Source organism: Papio anubis, chromosome 20, assembly GCF_008728515.1.
Source record: "Papio anubis isolate 15944 chromosome 20, Panubis1.0, whole genome shotgun sequence".
Classification (NCBI taxonomy): domain Eukaryota; kingdom Metazoa; phylum Chordata; class Mammalia; order Primates; family Cercopithecidae; genus Papio; species Papio anubis.
This window is the reverse complement of record NC_044995.1, coordinates 47,529,390-47,544,475: the sequence shown is the minus strand read 5'-3', so window position 1 is coordinate 47,544,475 and position 15,086 is coordinate 47,529,390. Positions and strand designations below refer to the sequence as shown.

The 15,086-nt window shown below is 59.3% G+C and overlaps 1 protein-coding gene across 2 annotated transcripts in view; it reads left to right on the top strand.

Moving 5' to 3' along the window:
- The window catches only part of PIAS4 (protein inhibitor of activated STAT 4), a 29,667-nt gene extending 17,857 nt beyond the window's left edge, over positions 1 to 11,810 (top strand). For both annotated transcript variants that reach the window (XM_003914673.2, XM_031660109.1), the window contains 8 exons: positions 1,359 to 1,400; positions 1,781 to 1,871; positions 1,984 to 2,112; positions 2,195 to 2,300; positions 6,632 to 6,705; positions 6,947 to 7,107; positions 9,802 to 9,936; positions 10,048 to 11,810. In XM_003914673.2, coding sequence (XP_003914722.2) covers positions 1,359 to 1,400; positions 1,781 to 1,871; positions 1,984 to 2,112; positions 2,195 to 2,300; positions 6,632 to 6,705; positions 6,947 to 7,107; positions 9,802 to 9,892 — 694 coding nt within the window. In that variant the 3' untranslated portion in view covers positions 9,893 to 9,936; positions 10,048 to 11,810. The remainder of the gene's footprint in view (positions 1 to 1,358; positions 1,401 to 1,780; positions 1,872 to 1,983; positions 2,113 to 2,194; positions 2,301 to 6,631; positions 6,706 to 6,946; positions 7,108 to 9,801; positions 9,937 to 10,047) is intronic.
- Positions 11,811 to 15,086: the final 3,276 nt, after the last annotated feature.

Here is a 15,086-nt window from a genome sequence, read left to right as displayed (position 1 = left end):
CATTGAGTGGGTTCTCGTGGATCAATAGGTAGTGCAGCTCCCACCACTGCCTAGTCTCGGAGCAATTGTGTCCATCCCCATCAGCCACCACCCTTCATCTGCTGGCCCCACGCATCCCCTCCTATCTCCGTAAATGGGCTTGTCCTAGACATTTCGTAGAAGTGGAGTCACACACTGTGGCTTTTTTAAATGATTATTATTTGAGACGGAATCTCACTCTATTGTCCAGGCTGGAGTGCAGTGTCGCGATCTCAGCTCACTGCAACCTCCGCCTCCCAGGTTCAAGTGATTCTCTTGCCTCAGACTCCTGAGTAGCTAGGATTACCGGCATGTACCACCGCATTCAGCTGATGTTTGTATTTTTAGTAAAGACGAGGTTTCATCATGTTGCCCAGGTTGGTCTGGAACCCCTGACCTCAGGTGACCCACCCACCTCCGCCCCCCAAAGTGTTGGGGTTACTGGCGTGAGCCACCTGCCCTGTGTGTCCTTTTGTGTCTGGCATTTCTCACTGGGCAGGACGTCCTCACGGTACACCTGTGCTGAGGCCCGGGTCAGCCTGGCTCCTTTCCGTGGCTGGGTCACGTGCCGTGTGTATTGGTCCTTCCGTCTGTGGAAGGACACTCAGGCTGCCGCTACTTTGTGGCTGTCGTGGTCGTTTCTGCTGTGAGCATCCACGGATGCGTCTTTGGGTAGAGAGACTTTTTCCTCTTTTCCTGGTGATGTTTCTTATTAAAGTTTATTCTCAGGTGTTAACTGGGGTTTTTTTGTTTTTTTTTAATTTGGAGAGTGTTTCTCTTTGTTACCCAGGCTGGCGTGCAGTGGTGCAATCATAGCTCACTGCAGCCTCTGCCTCCACGGGTTCAGACGATCCTCCTGCCTCAGCCTCCAAGCAGCCGGGACCACAGGTGTGCACCACCATGCCCGGATAATTTTTTGTATTTTTTATAGAGACAGTTTCACCATGTTGCCCAGGCTGGTCTCAAATTCCTGGGCTCAAGAGCTCCGCTGGCCTCGGCCTCGCAGACTGGGCATTTTCTTGCCGTTGTGAGCTGGCTGCTACATTCCAGCATGCACGTTTTAGCTGTGTCCTCGCAGTGAGAGGCACCTGGCTGCCCTCTCTGGTTCAGGGTTTTGCGGTCGATTCTCTTGTATTTTCCAGGGAGGCCAGCCCCTCTCCTGACCCCACAGCCACTCCTGTCTCACCTGGCCTGCACAAAAGAGTCCTGGGCCTCAGTTTCCCAGCTCTAGGAGAGGGAGCCTTGTGGGGTGGCGGTCTCCACCTTGTGGGGCAGGCTGAGGTTGCGCCTTCCTCACTCCGCTCTCCTTTCCTTTCCTCTGGTTTGCTCCACACCCACAGAGAACTGCAGCCCGGAGTTAAAGCCGTGCAGGTCGTCCTGAGGTATGCCCAGGTGTGCCCACGACCCCAGGGCTGGACCCCTGGCCACCTGCCCCCCCCCCCCCCCCCCCCCCAGTCCTGGTCCAGGCTCTTCTCAGTCTCCCCTGCCAACAGCAGAGCCCAACTCCCCCCAGCCTGCCATCTGTCCCTGTCTGGGGATACGCCACCATCCCACCACCTGCTCAGGCCACACCCGGGGGCCCCGATACCCCCCATGTCACCTTCTCCAGTGCCCCCATCACCGCCACTTGACTCCCACTTGTGTACCCCCGCAGCGGCCCAGCCCCTCCTGTGCGCCTCATGGTCCCCATTGTTCCCCACAGCGGCCTAGCCCCTCCTGTGCGCCCACTCCTGCCGCCCCATGGTCCCTGTTGTCGTTGCAGAATCTGTTACTCAGACACCAGCTGCCCTCAGGAGGACCAGTACCCGCCCAACATCGCTGTGAAGGTCAACCACAGCTATTGCTCAGTCCCGGTGAGCATGGCCCGCCCCGCGTCTGCTACACGAGTTTGGGGGGCGTGGAGGGAGGGTGGGGCCATTGGATTTTCCAGCCATTCTTGAGGCTGAGCGGCCTGTCTGCTTGCAGGGCTACTACCCCTCCAATAAGCCTGGGGTGGAACCCAAGAGGCCGTGCCGCCCCATCAACCTCACCCACCTCATGTACCTGTCCTCCGCCACCAACCGCATCACCGTCACCTGGGGGAACTACGGCAAGGTGAGTGCATGCTCGGTGCCCACCCTGCCCCCCTGCCCCGGCCCCCGCCCTGCCAGCCCTGACCCCGCCCCTCTGTCCCCAGAGCTACTCCGTGGCCCTGTACCTGGTTCGGCAGTTGACCTCGTCAGAGCTGCTGCAGAGGCTGAAGACCATTGGGGTGAAGCACCCGGAGCTGTGCAAGGCACTGGGTGAGCAGCTCAGGGCCACCTCGGCCGAGGGGCAGGCCAAGTCCCCCCTGGAAACCTTCCCTGTACTGGGCGAGGGTTGGGGGGCCTGCACCCGAAGGAGATGGGTAAGGGGCTGCCTGTCACTCTAGGAGTCCATGGCCTCCCCGCTGTGGCTGAGGAGGTCTCTGGAGGATACGGATGGCAGAGGGGGTACTTGGCAGTGGGAGATGCTGTGCAGAAGCCTGTGGGGTCACACCCCGTGTTGCTGGCCCCAGGCGCCCCAGCCTACAGGGGTCCAAGCAGCAGAAGAGCTGGGGCCTCGTTCCTCATTCCGGGGCAGCACAGAGGCTGGGAGGGGTGAGGGGAGTCCAGAGGGAGCTGCACTCTAAGCAGGCTCTTCTGGTTGCCTCAGCGGGGTCAAGGGTGCTGCGGGGCCTGGCGGGGCACGGACAGCGATGGCCATGGAGGCAGTTGCTATGGGAGGAAGATGAACAGCGGCGGTCTGACCTCACGTGGTGAGGCCCCATTTTATCTTTTTTTTTTTTTTAAGAGAGTCAGGGTTTCCAGGAGGTGGAGGTTGCAGTGAGCTGAGATTGCACCGCTAGACTCCAGCCTTGGCTGCAGAGCGAGACTCCACCTCAAAAAAAAAGAAAAAAAGAGGATCTCACTGTATCGCCCAGGCTACAGTGCAGTGGTGTGCTCGTGGCTCACTGCAGCTTCTGACTCAGGCTCCAGCCATCCTCCTGCCTCAGCCTCCTGAGTAGCTTGGGACCGCATGTGTTTACCACCACACCCAACTAATTTTTTTTTTTTTGTGAGACAGAGTCTCACTGTCACCCAGGCTGGAGTGCAATGGCATGAGCTTGGCTCACTACAACCTCCGCTTCCTGGGTTCAAGCAATTCTCCTGCCTCAGCCTCCCGAGTAGCTGGGACTACAGGCACCCGCCACCACACTCAGCTAAATTTTTGTATTTTTAGTAGAGACAGGGTTTCACTGTGTTAACCAGGATAGTCTTGAACTCCTGACCTCGTGATCTGCCCACCTCCGCATCCCACAGTGCTGGGATTACAGGCGTGAGCCTCCACACCTGGCCCCAACTAATTTTTTAATGTTTCGTAGAGACAGGTTCTTGCTGTGTTGCCCAGGCTGGTCTTAAACTCCTGGGTTCAAGCGGTGCACCTGCCTCAACCTCCCAGAGTGCTGGGATGACAGTCTTGGCCTCTTCGCGACCTGCTCCCTTTGTACTCTTGCAACAATGAAAACAATTTTTTTTTTTTTGAGACGGAGTCTGCCAACGCTCAGGGTTAGAGTGCAGTGAGCCGGATCTCGGCTCATTGTAAGCTCGCTCCTGGTTCATCGCTATTTTTCCTTGCTCGCCTTCGAGAAGACTGGCATCAAGTTTCAAGTTGTTTTTTAGTTTTTGTAGAGAGCAATTTCGTCGCGGCGGTTGCATATCTCTGACCGACTTCCATTCGTTCCTGAAAGTTGATTACAGGCTTGAGCCACCGCACCCGGCCGAAAACAATATTTTTTAAGTGACACGCAGAGCAATTTTAAAAGAAAGCCTACTGGCCAGGCGCAGTGGCTCACGCCTGTAATCCCAGCACTTTGGGAGGCCGAGGCGGGCGGATCACGAGGTCAGGAGATCGAAACCATCCTGGATAACACGGTGAAACCCCGTCTCTACTAAAAATACAAAAAACTAGCCGGGCGAGGTGTCGGCGCCTGTAGTCCCAGCTGCTCGGGAGGCTGAGGCAGGAGAACGGCGTGAACCCAGGAGGCGGAGGTTACAGTGAGCCGAGATCGCGCCACTGCGCTCCAGCCTGGGAGAGTGAGACTCTGTCTCAGAAAAAAAAAAAAGAAAGCCTGCCAAGCTGGGCAGGTGAATCAGTCCCCCCCGTGCAGCCGCACAGCACAAAGCCAGCGTACAGTTAGCCCTGCTTCCTGGCTGTGTGGCCTTGGAAAGTCACTGGCTTTCTCTAGTAGCCACTGTCTTCAGGAGAATAGATCTGAGCCATCTTAAGGGCACCTGGGCCTCTCTCTGGACCCCACATGCTTGGGGCTCAGGCCTCAGTGGGCTCCACAGGCCTGTTCTATGGAGAGACTAGGCCTAACCTGGAGTCCTTTGGAGCTGGGAGTGGGAGTTGGGCAGGTGGGCGAGGACTGGGACCACCTGCCAGACTGAGAAGAGGGTGGTTCTGGGCCAGCCGGGTTAGCTCGTGCCCCCTTCCAGAATGCTCGCTGTTTTCAGGTGGAATCTGGGCACCACCCCAGCCCCTTGGCAGAATGGGGGCCAGAGGGTCTCCCAGCTGCCCCTCCTAGCTGCCCAGGGCTCCTGTGCCCAGGCCTGAGTGTTCCCCATGAGCACTGCCCTCCTGGCACAGCCAGGCCCGGGCCTCTGGCCCCTGTTCCTGACCACCAAAGGGCACCTACTAGCCTGGGTGTCCAGAAGCCTGGAGCAGTGGTGGCACTGCCAGGGACCTGCGAGCCCCATCGTGTTGAAGCTTCCTGCACACTCCGGTCCCCCAAGTCAGGAAGGATAGCCGGCAGCACCCCCACTGCAGAGCAGGATGTGCAGGGGTGAGGGTGCCCACCGCAGAGTCCCGCATCCCTGGCTAGCCTCCTCCAGGCTCAGGGAGGGAGGGCCTGGCGATGTCCCCGTGGGACCAGTGGGGACACTGAGGCACAGAGTCGCAAAGTTAGGGTTCTGTGACCTGGGTTTCCCCGCCCTGCCTCCCTCTTCCCTCAAAGGGCCCTTTCTTCAACCCCCCCCACCTTCCTTTCCTTTGGGGACAATGGCCAACTTGAGGGAGGAGGCTGGGGCCGGGCAGGCCTCTTCTAGGCCCATGGGGTGGGGGCCGGCCTTAACTCCTCAGTGACCAGAGCCCTGCAGTGCTGGGGGCTGCAGGGTCAGATTTCCTCTCTGAAGGGGTCTCCTGCCGCTTCCCACAGCTGGCCCCAGCCTTAGCCTCTTTGTCACTGGATTTTTTTCTCGTTGCACCTAGGAAGTCCTCACGTTTGCCTCACTTGAACCCTTCCTGCTGCACATGTCTTTCTGTACATGGAGAAGGGAGAGCTTGCTTTAAAATCAGATGGGCACCTGCATCCCCTGCTAGCTGCCCAGGGCCCCTTTGCCAGGCGTGAGGGTCCACGTGGGCACCGGGTAGCCAGAGCTGGGTCCCAGGGGTGGAAACTCAGCCAAGGAGTGAGCGACTAGGGCAGCCTTGGCTCAAGCAGGAGAGCTGCTGGGAGCCTGCGAGGGGGCCAGACCGTGCTGGCCAGCTTGTGGCTGCCACTGCGTCCCTACGGGAGAAGGAAGAACCCACTGCTGCACACACAGGCCGGGGGGCTGGGTGGGGGTCAGGAAGGAGGAAGTGGCTTCCAAGCGGCCAGAGATAAGTGGTGTTTCAGGCCGACAAGGGGTAGTAGGAGCACTTCCAGACAGAGAAACGTCAGGACAGCTGGGGGAAGCGGGGAGACAGGCTGGCACCATCACTCTGAACCCCAAGTCGGTTGGGCAGGTGGCTTCCTAGAGGAAGCAAAACTGGTCCACTAGGCAGCTGAGGGCCGGGTGGTGGATGGAGAGGCCCTGTGGCCTGTGGGCCAGGGTGGTCTGCCCTGCAGGGCCCAGGGCTGGGGGCTGTCCTGAGCTAGCCGAGGATGGAGTTTAGCCGCATCCCAGAAGTGTGAGGAGGCAGCCGGGGTCCCCGCGTGAGTTCCTTCTGGCTGTGGGCCTGCTGCCTGTGGAGGGGAGGGCGGTGCCTGCCCCGAGCCTTCATGTTTCACGTGTTTCCCCGTGTTCCGTGCAGCTTGCTGGCGGGCACCGTCTTTTTCTTTAAAGAAGCAGCTACACTTCTGGGTGTGCGGGCTGCCTCGGCGTGGTGTCCGGGGCTGGGCGGCGGCCACTTCCTGGCTCACAGCCGGGAGGCCCCCGGGTCCATCTCCCAAAGGAATCCCTGCCTCATTCCCCACTGTGGCCTTGGGGATGGTGCGTCGGTGACGGAATTAAGTCACAGCAATGACCCCGTCGGTGGCTGTGTTGCATGAAACTTTCCAGAAAAGTCCCGTGGGTCACAGCCCACGCGGGGTAGGGGAGGCCACATAGGCCACCTGCGTGTGGGGGCTTCGGCTGAGTCTGTGGTGTGCCCAGGTTGTGGTCAAATCTAATGGTGGTCGCCGCCTGACTTCCTCTGGTCCCTCGTGGCCCTGAGCCACACAGCGAGGCTCAAGGCTCGTTTTTGGGGCATCCGTTCTGGGAGGTGGTCATGGGTGCTGGAGAGAACCCGAATCCCAGCCCTGTGTCCCACTGTGCCCACCTCTCTGACGGCGTCCTCCGTTCCCTCCCCACAGTCAAGGAGAAGCTGCGCCTCGATCCCGACAGCGAGATCGCCACCACTGGTGTGCGGGTGTCCCTCATCTGCCCGGTGAGTTGGGGCAGCCTCCTCCTTGGGGCCTCTCCTGCGGCTGTACTTCCTCCCTGGTGGCCCTGGGCCCAGGGCATCTTGGCTGGACCGTGAGCCTGCGGGGGCAAGGCTGGTCTTTGTCCCCCCGTGTTCCTGAGGAATGAGCGTTGGAACAAACCACAGGATGGAGCTGGGGGTGAGGGGTGCCGGGTGGGCGGGCACAGCAGACGGGTGCCATGCTCACGCAGCCCCTCCCCCGCAGCTGGTGAAGATGCGGCTCTCTGTGCCCTGCCGGGCAGAGACCTGCGCCCACCTGCAGTGCTTCGACGCCGTCTTCTACCTGCAGATGAATGAGAAGAAGCCCACCTGGATGTGCCCCGTGTGCGACAAGCCAGCCCCCTACGACCAGCTCATCATCGATGGGTGAGCCTGGGGCCCCGGGAGGGTGGCCGGAGCCGGACGGCCGTGGAGATCTCGGTGGCACCCTGCTTCCTGCAGACCCCGTGCTGCCCCAGCAAGACACAGCAGTGGGGACACGTGGTCCCGGAGCTTTGGAAGCCCCGGGCTGTGAGAAGAGCCCGTTTCTTCCTCGCGGAACTTTTCAGAGCCTTTGCTGTGCAGGCGATAGGCATGTAGCTTAGGCTGCAGAAGGCGGGCTCAGGTCCACCCGCTCCCACATGACCTCAGGCAGGTGTGGCCTTGAGCTCCAGGAGTGTGGTTTTTGCCCCCGAAAACCAAGCCGGACTCTGCTTTCACACGGCGTTCGCCCCAGGATGCGCAGCAATGGGGGTGGCTCCTCACAGAGAGGCAAAGGAGGCGGTGCCCCCTGGAGTGCTCTGGCCACGCCATACCCTTCCCTTCCCGGGTGGCACAGCTGTGGCCAGGCATTCCCCAGGCCACAGGGGACAGAGGACAAGACCTTTCTCCCTGGAGGGGGGCTCTGCCCAGGGCTTGAGTTTCCAGAAACTGAGCCCTGTTGTCTGTGGCACCTGATGCGGCTCCTGCCTGGCGCCGGCCACGCCCACCTCTCGTCCCCAGAGCCTCTGGCAGGGCGTGAGGCCACAGCGGCACGAGCTGGTGCCCTCACAGGCGGGAGCAGGCCCTGCCTGGGGCGGTGAGCTGGGCCCCCAGCCCTCGGGTGCACGGCCTCAGTGGACCGTGCAGGTGAAGGCAGGGCGGGCCTGCCTCTGGGGTCACAGATTTGGTCCCTAAGTAGACCTCCGGTTTGTGCAGTTGTCCCCATCCTGGGAGGCGGACCTGTGAGCTTCCCCATTTTACAGACGGGGAAACAGGCTCAGAGGAGGCAGCCAGCAGCCGGAGCCCCCCTCGGCTCACAGGGGGCCAGACTGGGACTTGAACTTGGCCTGAGTCTGGGTCCCCTCTGTGGAGGGCTGGGTGGCCACCCCCTTGCATCCCAGCTTCGGGTAGAGAGAGGAGACCCTGGGGCCGGGCACGTGGACTGCCTGAATGGCTGCTCTGTTCCCAGCTTGACAGCTGTGCAGCCGGGTGCCCGCCTTCCCCCACAGGCCCGGAGTGGGGCTTGGGCTTGGGGTGGCGGCAGCTCTTACAGCTCTCACAGCTCCAGGGCCACCAGGGCTGGGGCAGGCAGCTGTATCCCACACAGGCCTTGGCCTCAGCAGCCCATGGGACTCAGTGTAGCCAGGGGGGCTTCCCGGAGGAGAGGTCCTTGATTCATACTTTGTTCCATGAGCCCTGTTGTCTCTGTCCCTGGCTCTGAGTGGGTGACCCCAGGGTCCCCAAAAGAGTCCTGTTCCAGACCCTGCCTACAGGGAGCCTTGTTCTTGGCAGGGGGAGCAGATAGAGGAGCAGAGCCAGACATAAACTGCTGTGTCTGTCTTGGAGAGGAGGAAGAGAAGCTGTGGGGTGGGACTTTGGAGGGTGAGAAGGAGTTTTGCAAACAGGGCAGTGAGCAGGCAGAGCTGTGCTACGCCTGCGGTGGCCCCCCGGCACAGGGGGCTCTGAGCATTGCCTCAGAGAGACCTCGGTGGGGCGGGCGGGGGGCTGGCCTGGGTGAGAGGAGTCCCATCAGCCTCAGAAAGTGTCGCCCAGAAGGCTGGGTATGGTGGCTCACGCCTGTAATCCCAGCACTTTGGGAGGCTGAGGCGGGCGGATCACGAGGTCTGGAGATCGAGACCATCATGGCCAACAGGGTGAAACCCTATCTCTACTAAAAATACAAAAAATTAGCCCGGCGTGGTGGTGGGCGCCTGTAGTCCCAGCTCCTCGGGAGGCTGAGGCAGGAGAATGGCATGAACCCGGGAGGCGGAGCTTGCAGTGAGCCGAGATGTCTCCACTGCACTCCAGCCTGGGTGACAGAGCGAGACTCCGTCTCAAAAAAAAAAAAAAAAGAAAATGGCTGGGCGCGGTGGCTCAAGCCTGTAATCCCAGCACTTTGGGAGGCCAAGGCGGGTGGATCACGAGGTCAGGAGATCGAGACTATCCTGGCTAACACGGTGAAACCCCGTCTCTACTAAAAATACAAAAAACTAGCCGGGCGAGGTGGTGGGCGCCTGTAGTCTCAGCTACTTGGGAGGCTGAGGCGGGAGAATGGCGTGAACCCGGGAGGCGGAGCTTGCAGTGAGCCGAGATCCAGCCACTGCACTCCAGCCTGGGCGACAGAGCCAGACTCCGTCTCAAAAAAAAAAAAAAGAAAGAAAATGTCGCCCAGAGCGGGATGAGGGCTCTCCTGTGTGATGAGAACGACGCCACTGCAGGCGCCTGGGAGCAGCTGTAGCCTTGACAGTAACAGGCCAGCCTGGGCCCTGCATGGACCCATGAGGGGCAGGGAGGGCAGGACCCCTACAGCCCCCACATCCCCTGCTCTTGTGGGTAGTTGGGGGCCACTGGTTTTGTGCATCCTTGCCCCACCACCCCTGGCGGTGCCGTGCGCATGACCTGCCGGGGATCAGCACCTGCAGGATCCTGAGGCCAGGGGAGGGAATTCAGGGCCCCTGGACCCCTGTAGTTGGGGCGGTGAAGCTGCTCTTGCAGAGAGAAGTGGGAAGTGCCTGGCGGCATCCAGGAGGAATGGAGGGCTGGGGAGTTGGGGGGGCGGGGCACCCCCAGCCGCATCGTCAGCTGTCCGCCTCACCCCAGGCTCCTGTCGAAGATCCTGAGTGAGTGTGAGGACGCCGACGAGATTGAGTACCTGGTGGACGGTTCGTGGTGCCCAATCCGCGCCGAATGACAAGGAGCGCAGCTGCAGCCCACAGGGCGCCATCCTCGTGCTGGGTGAGTGCCTCGCCACCACAACCGCGCAGTCCCCAGCCAGGGCCGCCTCAGTTTCCCCATTTATCAGTGGTTGCATCCTAAGTACCTGCACCCTGTCGCTGTCACCCGCAGGCCCCTCGGATGCCAATGGGCTCCTGCCTGCCCCCAGCGTCAACGGGAGCGGTGCCCTGGGCAGCACGGGTGGCGGCGGCCCGGTGAGCGGCATGGAGAATGGAAAGCCGGGCGCCGACGTGGTGGACCTCACGCTGGACAGCTCATCGTCCTCAGAGGATGAGGAGGAAGAGGAAGAGGAGGAGGAGGAGGACGACGAAGAGGGCCCCCGGCCCAAGCGCCGCTGCCCCTTCCAGAAGGGCCTGGTGCCGGCCTGCTGACCCCGGCCGCACACTCGACTTTCCTGGTGCTCACCACGCAGAGGGGCGCGGGCCAGCCTCAGGCACAGAGGGAGGAGTGACCTTTCTTGTTCTTTTTCTTGTCGTTCCTTTTGTTTTTCCACCCCTTTGCCTGGCTCCTGGCACCTGTACCTCTGGACTCTCCTATGGGGGATTAAAAAAAAAGTAAAATGACAAAAAAAGATACAAAAAAAGAAAAATGAAACAAAAAAGTCAAACTCTTCAAAACAAGGCCGGCCACCCACACAGCCGCCTCCCCGGCTGGAGTCCGAGCCGGGAAGGGGTAGTGGGCGGGAGGGACCAGGACGCTGCCCCGCGCCCTCCCCTCCGGATGCCCAGCTGCCTGCCACCCTCTTCCCACGACCATTCCAGCCGGTGCGCAGGGCCCCGGGCGGCGGGCGGCGGGGCACAGCCCCTCTCTGGCGACCACTTTGACGTTTGTCTCTTCCTTTGCTTTTTCTCTGCAAACACATCCTCACCCAGAGACCCTCACGCACCGAGCAACGAGCGTTGTAGCCAAGAAGCCATGGAGTGGGTTGGGGCCGGGAGGGGCAGTGGGGCGGGGGGATGGGCGGGCAGGATTGGGGGACGGTGGGCGGCTGGGGAGGGTTTAGCCACAGATGTGTTGTATTTTTTGAAAGTGCAATAATTTGGTATTTTGAAGACCCGGCGTGTGGCCAGGAACCCCCGGGGAAGGCGGGGGCCCAGGGTGCGGCACCGTGTGGCGTGGGGGGGTCTCAGTTTTCTAGCCAGCTACCTCGGTGACTCCAATTCAGGTTAACTTCCCTACGAACAGCACAGATGTCCACAGATGTCCACAGCTGCCGCCGTCGCTGCCGCCACCATACCCCAGTCCTTGGGGCACGGGGGGTGGTCGCTTCCCAAGGGGCAGCAGGGACTCCGGCCACCCCAGCTCTTGTTTGGGTTGATTCCTCTCCTTTTTGCTCTTGGTTTTCCGACGGGTACGAGGCTGGCACCCTGTCCCCCGGGAGCCTTGCTTTTCCAGCAGGACCAGACCAGGGGCCTCCCTCCTGTCCCCAGGGGTTCCCGGCCCTTCGCAGGCCCCACCCATGCCCTTGGCCTCAGGGTCCAACAACTGGGGGCGCTTCCGGGGCTCTGCCTCCAGGATCCCGCAGCTGTGCACCCCCCTCGCCCCCCAGGAGACCGGGGCACAGGCAGGGCACCGACCTTACCTGGTTCTCCAGACCTGCTGCCTGCGGTCTGTTTTGCTTTTATCCTCCCCAGCCCAGAATTTTCCTTTGTATAAACAGAACTCCTAGTCAGGAAGCAATATCATTTCAGGTCTAAAGAAAGGGACGTGCATCTGGCCGAGGGCAGTTCAGTCTCGCTGCAGAGCCCGCAGCCCGCTGCGCAGCTCGGCCCCTCCCGCCCGCACGGGCTGCTGAAGGCCGCTGTTTTCTAATATTTGTATTCTAATTTAATTGTTTTTAAAAAATGCAAATAAAAAAGGTCGAGGTGAAGCCACCCAGGCGTCCGCTTTTGTGTGCCCTGTGTCTCTCAGTGTGTACCCTGTAGTGGGGGGTGGGGTTGTGGGAAGGACAGAAACAGCCCCACCCACATCTCTCTGTCGTGGTTATTGCCGAGTTTCAGAATTCAAAAGGTGCTGCTCGTGGTCAAATGAGGCAGATTTTTATTATTTATTTATTTTTAATAGACATGGGGGTGTCTTGCTATGTTGCCCAGGCTGGTCTTGAACTCTGGGCCTCAAGTGATCCTCCTTCCTCAGCCTCCCGAAGTCCTAGGATTACAGGCATGAGCTACCATGCCCGACCTGAATCAGGCCAGTTTTACTGTGTACTGTACTGCCTGGGCCCGGTGTCCACCAAGCTGGGAGACTGGGTGAAGGGGCTTGGGCCATACACGGAGTTCAGGTCCCAGGATTGTCCATGTCTCTCTGGGTGGCCAAGAAGATACACAAACGTTTTGCTTTTGTTAGAGGAAAAAAAAAAAGGGCCAAGCGCGGTGGCTCATGCCTGTAATCCTAGCACTTTGGGAGGCCAGGGCGGGCGGATCACCTGAGGTCAGGAGATTGAGACCATCCTGGCTAACACAGTGAAACCCCATCTCTAGTAAAAAAAATACAAAAAGTGGCCGGGCGCGGTGGCTCAAGCCTGTAATCCCAGCACTTTGGGAGGCCGAGACGGGCGGATCACGAGGTCAGGAGATCGAGACCACCCTGGCTAACATGGTGAAACCCCGTCTCTACTAAAAAATACAAAAAATTAGCCGGGCGATGTGGCGTACGCCTGTAGTCCCAGCTACTCGGGAGGCTGAGGCAGGAGAATGTCGTGAACCCGGGAGGCGGAGCTTTCAGTGAGCTGTGATCCGACCACTGCACTCCAGCCTGGGCGACAGAGCGAGACTCCGTAAAGTACAAAAAGCTGGGCGTGGTGGTGGGCCCCTGTAGTTTCACCTACTGGGGAGACTGAGGCAAGAGAGTTGCTTGAACCCAGGAGGTGGAGCTTGCCATGAGAGAAGATCACACCACTGCACTCTAGCCTGGGTGACAGAGCGAGACTCCATCTCAAAAAATAAAAAAAAAGATACACAGACAACCATGGAGCACATGAGATGTTACAGGTGTGAGATACCTGTCACCCCCACCAGGACAGCAGCAAGGGTCAGGGAAGCTGCAGTCCACACAGCTGGGGAGGACAACGCGGTGCAGCCCCTTGGAAACAGCTGGACAGTTGTTCAAAAGGCTAAACGTGGAGTTAGCGTGGGACCTGCAACGCCAGCCCCGGACATGGCCCCGAGGTAAGTGAACACATCCGTCCACATTGAAACGTGTTCATGGATATGCACAGCAGCCAAATGTGGCCACGACCCTTGTCCAACCAGGGAGTGAATCAGCGCAGCGTGGCCATCCACACCGCGGTATGACAGCCATGGAAAGGAGCGAGGCTCTGACACAGGCCCCAGCACAGACGAACCCTGAGGATGCCAGGTAAGCTTAGTGAGAGACACCAAAGGCCACGTGGCATGTGGTCCCGTTTCTATGAAATGTCCAGGACAGGCCAATCCACAGAGACAGGAAGGGGACTCACGGGTGCTAGAAGGTAGAGAAGGGGATGGAGAGTGATCACAAATGGATATGGGGCATCCTTTGGGCTGGATAGAATGTTCTGGAATTAGTGGTGATGGGTGCATAATTTTGAAGGAAATTTTTTTTTTTTTTTTTTTTGAGACAGAGTCTCTGACTCTCTGTCTCCCAGGCTGAGTGTAGCTAGCGGGACCGCTCACTGCAAGCTCATTCCGGTTCAGCCATTCTCCTGCCTCAGCCTCGAGTAGCCATTTACAGGGCACCCGTCATCATGCCCGGCTAATTTTTCGTATTTTAGTAGAGACAGGAGCCACAACAATAGCTGGTGGGATGGTCTCAATCTCCTGACCTCGTGATCCACCACCGCCTCCCAAAGCAGTTAGATTACAGGCGGAGCCACTGCACTCCAGCCTAAGTTTTGTACTTTTTTTTTTTTTGAGACGGAGTCTCCTGTTTCCAGGCTGGAGTGCAGTGGCCGGATCTCAGCTCTCACTGCAAGCTCCGCCTCCCGGCTTTTCATTTACTTCCTGCCTCAGCCTCCGGCAGCTGAGACTACAGGTGCTCACCACCGGCCTCCGGCTAGTTTTTGTATTTTTTTTTTTTTTTTTGTAGAGACAGGGGTTTCACTGCAGCAATAGGATGGTCTCTGACCTCTGGATCTCGCGGATCCCACTTCGTCTCCCGGCCTCCCAAAGTGCCGGGATTACAGGCTTGAGCCACTGCGCCCCAGCCATTTTTGACTTTTAGAGACAGGGTTTCACTGTGTTAGCCAGGATGGCCTCAAATCTCCCCTGGTCTCTGATCTGCCTGTCTCTGGCCTCCCAAAGTGTTGGGATTTCAGGCCACTGAGCCCAGCCTTTTTTGACACGGAGTCTTGCTCTGTCGCCCAGGCTGGAGTGCAATGGCACCATCTCGGCTCACTGCAACCTTCACCTCCCAGGTTGAAGTGATTCTCCTGCCACAGCTTCCTGAGACTACAGGCATGTGCCACCATGCCTGGCTAATTTTTGTATTTTTACTAGAGATGGTGTTTCACCATGTTGGCCAGGATAGTCTCAATCTCCTGACCTTGTGATCCATCTGCCTTGGCCTCCCAAAATGCTGGGATTACAGGTATGAGCCGCCACACCCGGCTTTGAAGGGAATTTATGTGGTGTGTGAATTACACTTATTTTTATTTTTGAGAAAGGGTCTCACTCTGTCGCCCAGGCTGGAGTGCAGCAGTGCAGTCATAGCTCACTGCAGCCTCGACCTCCTGGGCTCAAGCGATACTTCCGCCTCAGCCTCCAGAGTAGCTGGGACCACAGGTGTGCACCACCACACCCAGCTAATTTTTGTATTTTTTACATAGACGTGGTTTCACCTTGTTTTTCTGGCTGGTTTCGAACTCCTGGGCTCCAGCGATCCTCCCTCCTCAGCCTCCCAAAGTGCTGGGATTACAGGCATGAGCCACCGCGCCTGGTCATCCCTGAAGCACAGAGGTTAAGGAAGCACTGGCTTATGGTCCTGAGGCTGCGGCTCCTTCAGCTTCCCGACGCTGTGGGACCTCTGAGCAGAGGCCTCAGTGTGCCCTGAGGGTCCAGGGCACAGGGGGCTCAGGACATGGCTGTAGAACCACTGACCCCCCACCCTGCCCCAGCCCGTGTTGGGGACTTGGGCACAAATCCTGGCTGCAGCAGGTTCACGGGTGGCCTCGC